Source organism: Amblyomma americanum, chromosome 1 (assembly GCF_052857255.1).
Source record: "Amblyomma americanum isolate KBUSLIRL-KWMA chromosome 1, ASM5285725v1, whole genome shotgun sequence".
In the NCBI taxonomy this organism is placed as follows: domain Eukaryota; kingdom Metazoa; phylum Arthropoda; class Arachnida; order Ixodida; family Ixodidae; genus Amblyomma; species Amblyomma americanum.
Window position 1 is genome coordinate 25,394,525 of NC_135497.1, and position 1,946 is coordinate 25,396,470.

General features: G+C 64.4%; 1 protein-coding gene across 1 annotated transcript; it reads right to left on the reverse strand.

The window, feature by feature from the left end:
* Positions 1–520: 520 nt before the first annotated feature.
* LOC144131498 (homeobox protein MSX-1-like) lies at positions 521–1,703 on the reverse strand. Its single transcript, XM_077664454.1, has 2 exons — positions 1,456–1,703; positions 521–1,008 (listed from the first exon to the last, which is right to left on the reverse strand). The coding sequence occupies exons 1-2, from the start codon at positions 1,667–1,669 to the stop codon at positions 593–595; spliced, it is 630 nt and encodes a 209-aa protein (XP_077520580.1). The 5' UTR covers positions 1,670–1,703; the 3' UTR covers positions 521–592.
* Between the last annotated feature and the right edge of the window lie 243 nt (positions 1,704–1,946).

A 1,946-nucleotide genomic window follows, 5' to 3' on the forward strand; every position in this document is an offset into this window, starting at 1 on the left:
AAAGACGCGTACTGCATTCTACCTAACGGTCGCACTGTTCATTTTCTGTCAGCAGCTTGCTCTGTCTCCATTAGAGCCCTTCACTCTCCTTCAGTGACGTCCATCGGCAGTAGACTTACGCGGCGACAGTTGGGAATAGAGTGATTGACGGGGAAAATAACTGTCAGTTCACTGCGGTCCAAACGTTCCAAGCGTTCGCATATACGCCGCGGGTCCTCTCTCCATTCGCGACGAGAGGAGACAGCGCTCGAGGGGCCCCGGGCTCCGGCTAGCCGTGCACTGGACTGTGGACGGCGGCCGAGAGCCAGAAGCCAGCCTCCGCGTCGCGCAAATGCCCCGCACCCAGCAGCACGCAAGCGCCGCCCTTCCACGGCTAACAGCCCCGCGGGGTCACGACCCCACCACGAGGAGACAGACAAATCACCGTGACGCAGAGTGCGCTCGAACGAGCAGCAAGCTATGGGGCGCCGAGCGTCGCTGCCCTGGGTGCAGCAGCAGCAGCAGCACAGCGAAGGGCTCTTAGGAAAATAATTTAATTGGCGCTCTGTCCAGGCTATGTACAGGTATTTACAATTCACAGGTGGTCCTCCTCCTAGGGCGGCGGCTGTCGCTCGGGGGGCGGGGGCGGCGGTGCGAACACGGCTGGCGCGAACACGGGCGCATGCAGGCCGGCGCCGGGCGCCGCGCACAGCGCGCCAAAGGGTCCGAAGAAAGGCAGCACGGGTGGCCGGGCGGCCATGCGGAGCCGCTCGATCTCGGCCTCCTTGAGCCGCTTCTCCTTGGCGCGTCGGTTCTGGAACCAGATCTTGACCTGCGTCTCCGTCAGGCTCAGCGAGGACGAGAACTCGGCGCGCTCGGCGATGGAGAGGTACTGCTTGGCGCGGAACTTGCGCTCCAGCGAGAGAAGCTGCTGAGTCGTGAAGGGCGTGCGGGGCTTGCGGTTGGACTTGTGCTTGCGGAGCTGGCACTTGACCGGCGCCGGCAACTTGCACGGTCCGCCGGGGGCCTCTGCGCAGCAGAACGTCACACTGCCCGTCAAAGCCTGCAGGCGGCTAAAGCTGCCCCTCTCGAGTCGCATGCCTCGCCACCGATACGAACTGCTTACGGCCGGAGAGTATGCCGCCGTGGAGGCGTAACGGCTTCCAGCATGTCACCACCACGTGTTAGTCTCAAGTGGCTAGCATAGCGCACGCAGGGCAACGAAAGCGATCTCGCCAACCAAGAGATAAGCGCGAAAAGTAACTCAACGGAGAAATATGTTCTTTTTTTTTTTTAACATGAAAGAGACTTACAAAGCAAATGCCCTTCCGCAAAGTCCCACACCGCAGCACAGGGCCGAATTCAAACGCGCTTTGAAAATACGCGCTTGCCTCTCCGGAGGTTGCAGGGGGCGTGGGTGATCAGACTGACCGCGACACTGCAACCTCCGAAGTAGTTTCGCGAGGCGGCACTCACCGAGGTGTCCAGGCGCGGGAGGGGATCGCGTGAACCAGGCGGCGCCCCAGTGGAGCGCTTGCTCGGGCGGCAGGCACAAGTCCGGCTCCGCGTTGCTCGACGAGCTGGTCACTTGGGCCTCCTGCACGTCCCTGGGCCCGCTGGTCACCACGTCGGCCAGCAGGGCCTCCACCGAGAACGGCGTGAGCTTCTTGGCCGGCTGCAGACCCGTCATGTCTGGCCGCGCGACTACAGCGTTGCTCTGCCTGGCCGCGGGACTGCGCCGCGCGCGCAGCCGGCTGCCGCGCCACGCGTGCGCCGGGGCTGCCGCTCGCGCCGCCCATTGGCCGCCGCCGGCGCCGGGCCCGCCTTACTCGGGAGAGGCCCCGCCCCCCGCAGGGAGGGGGTCGCCTAATGAGCCCGTTTCCTCCCCCGTTCGGCGAAGGAGGCCATTCCGGCAATTGCCCGCCGCTTTGAGCGAGGACGCTGGCAACTAATTTGGGGAGCGCCGC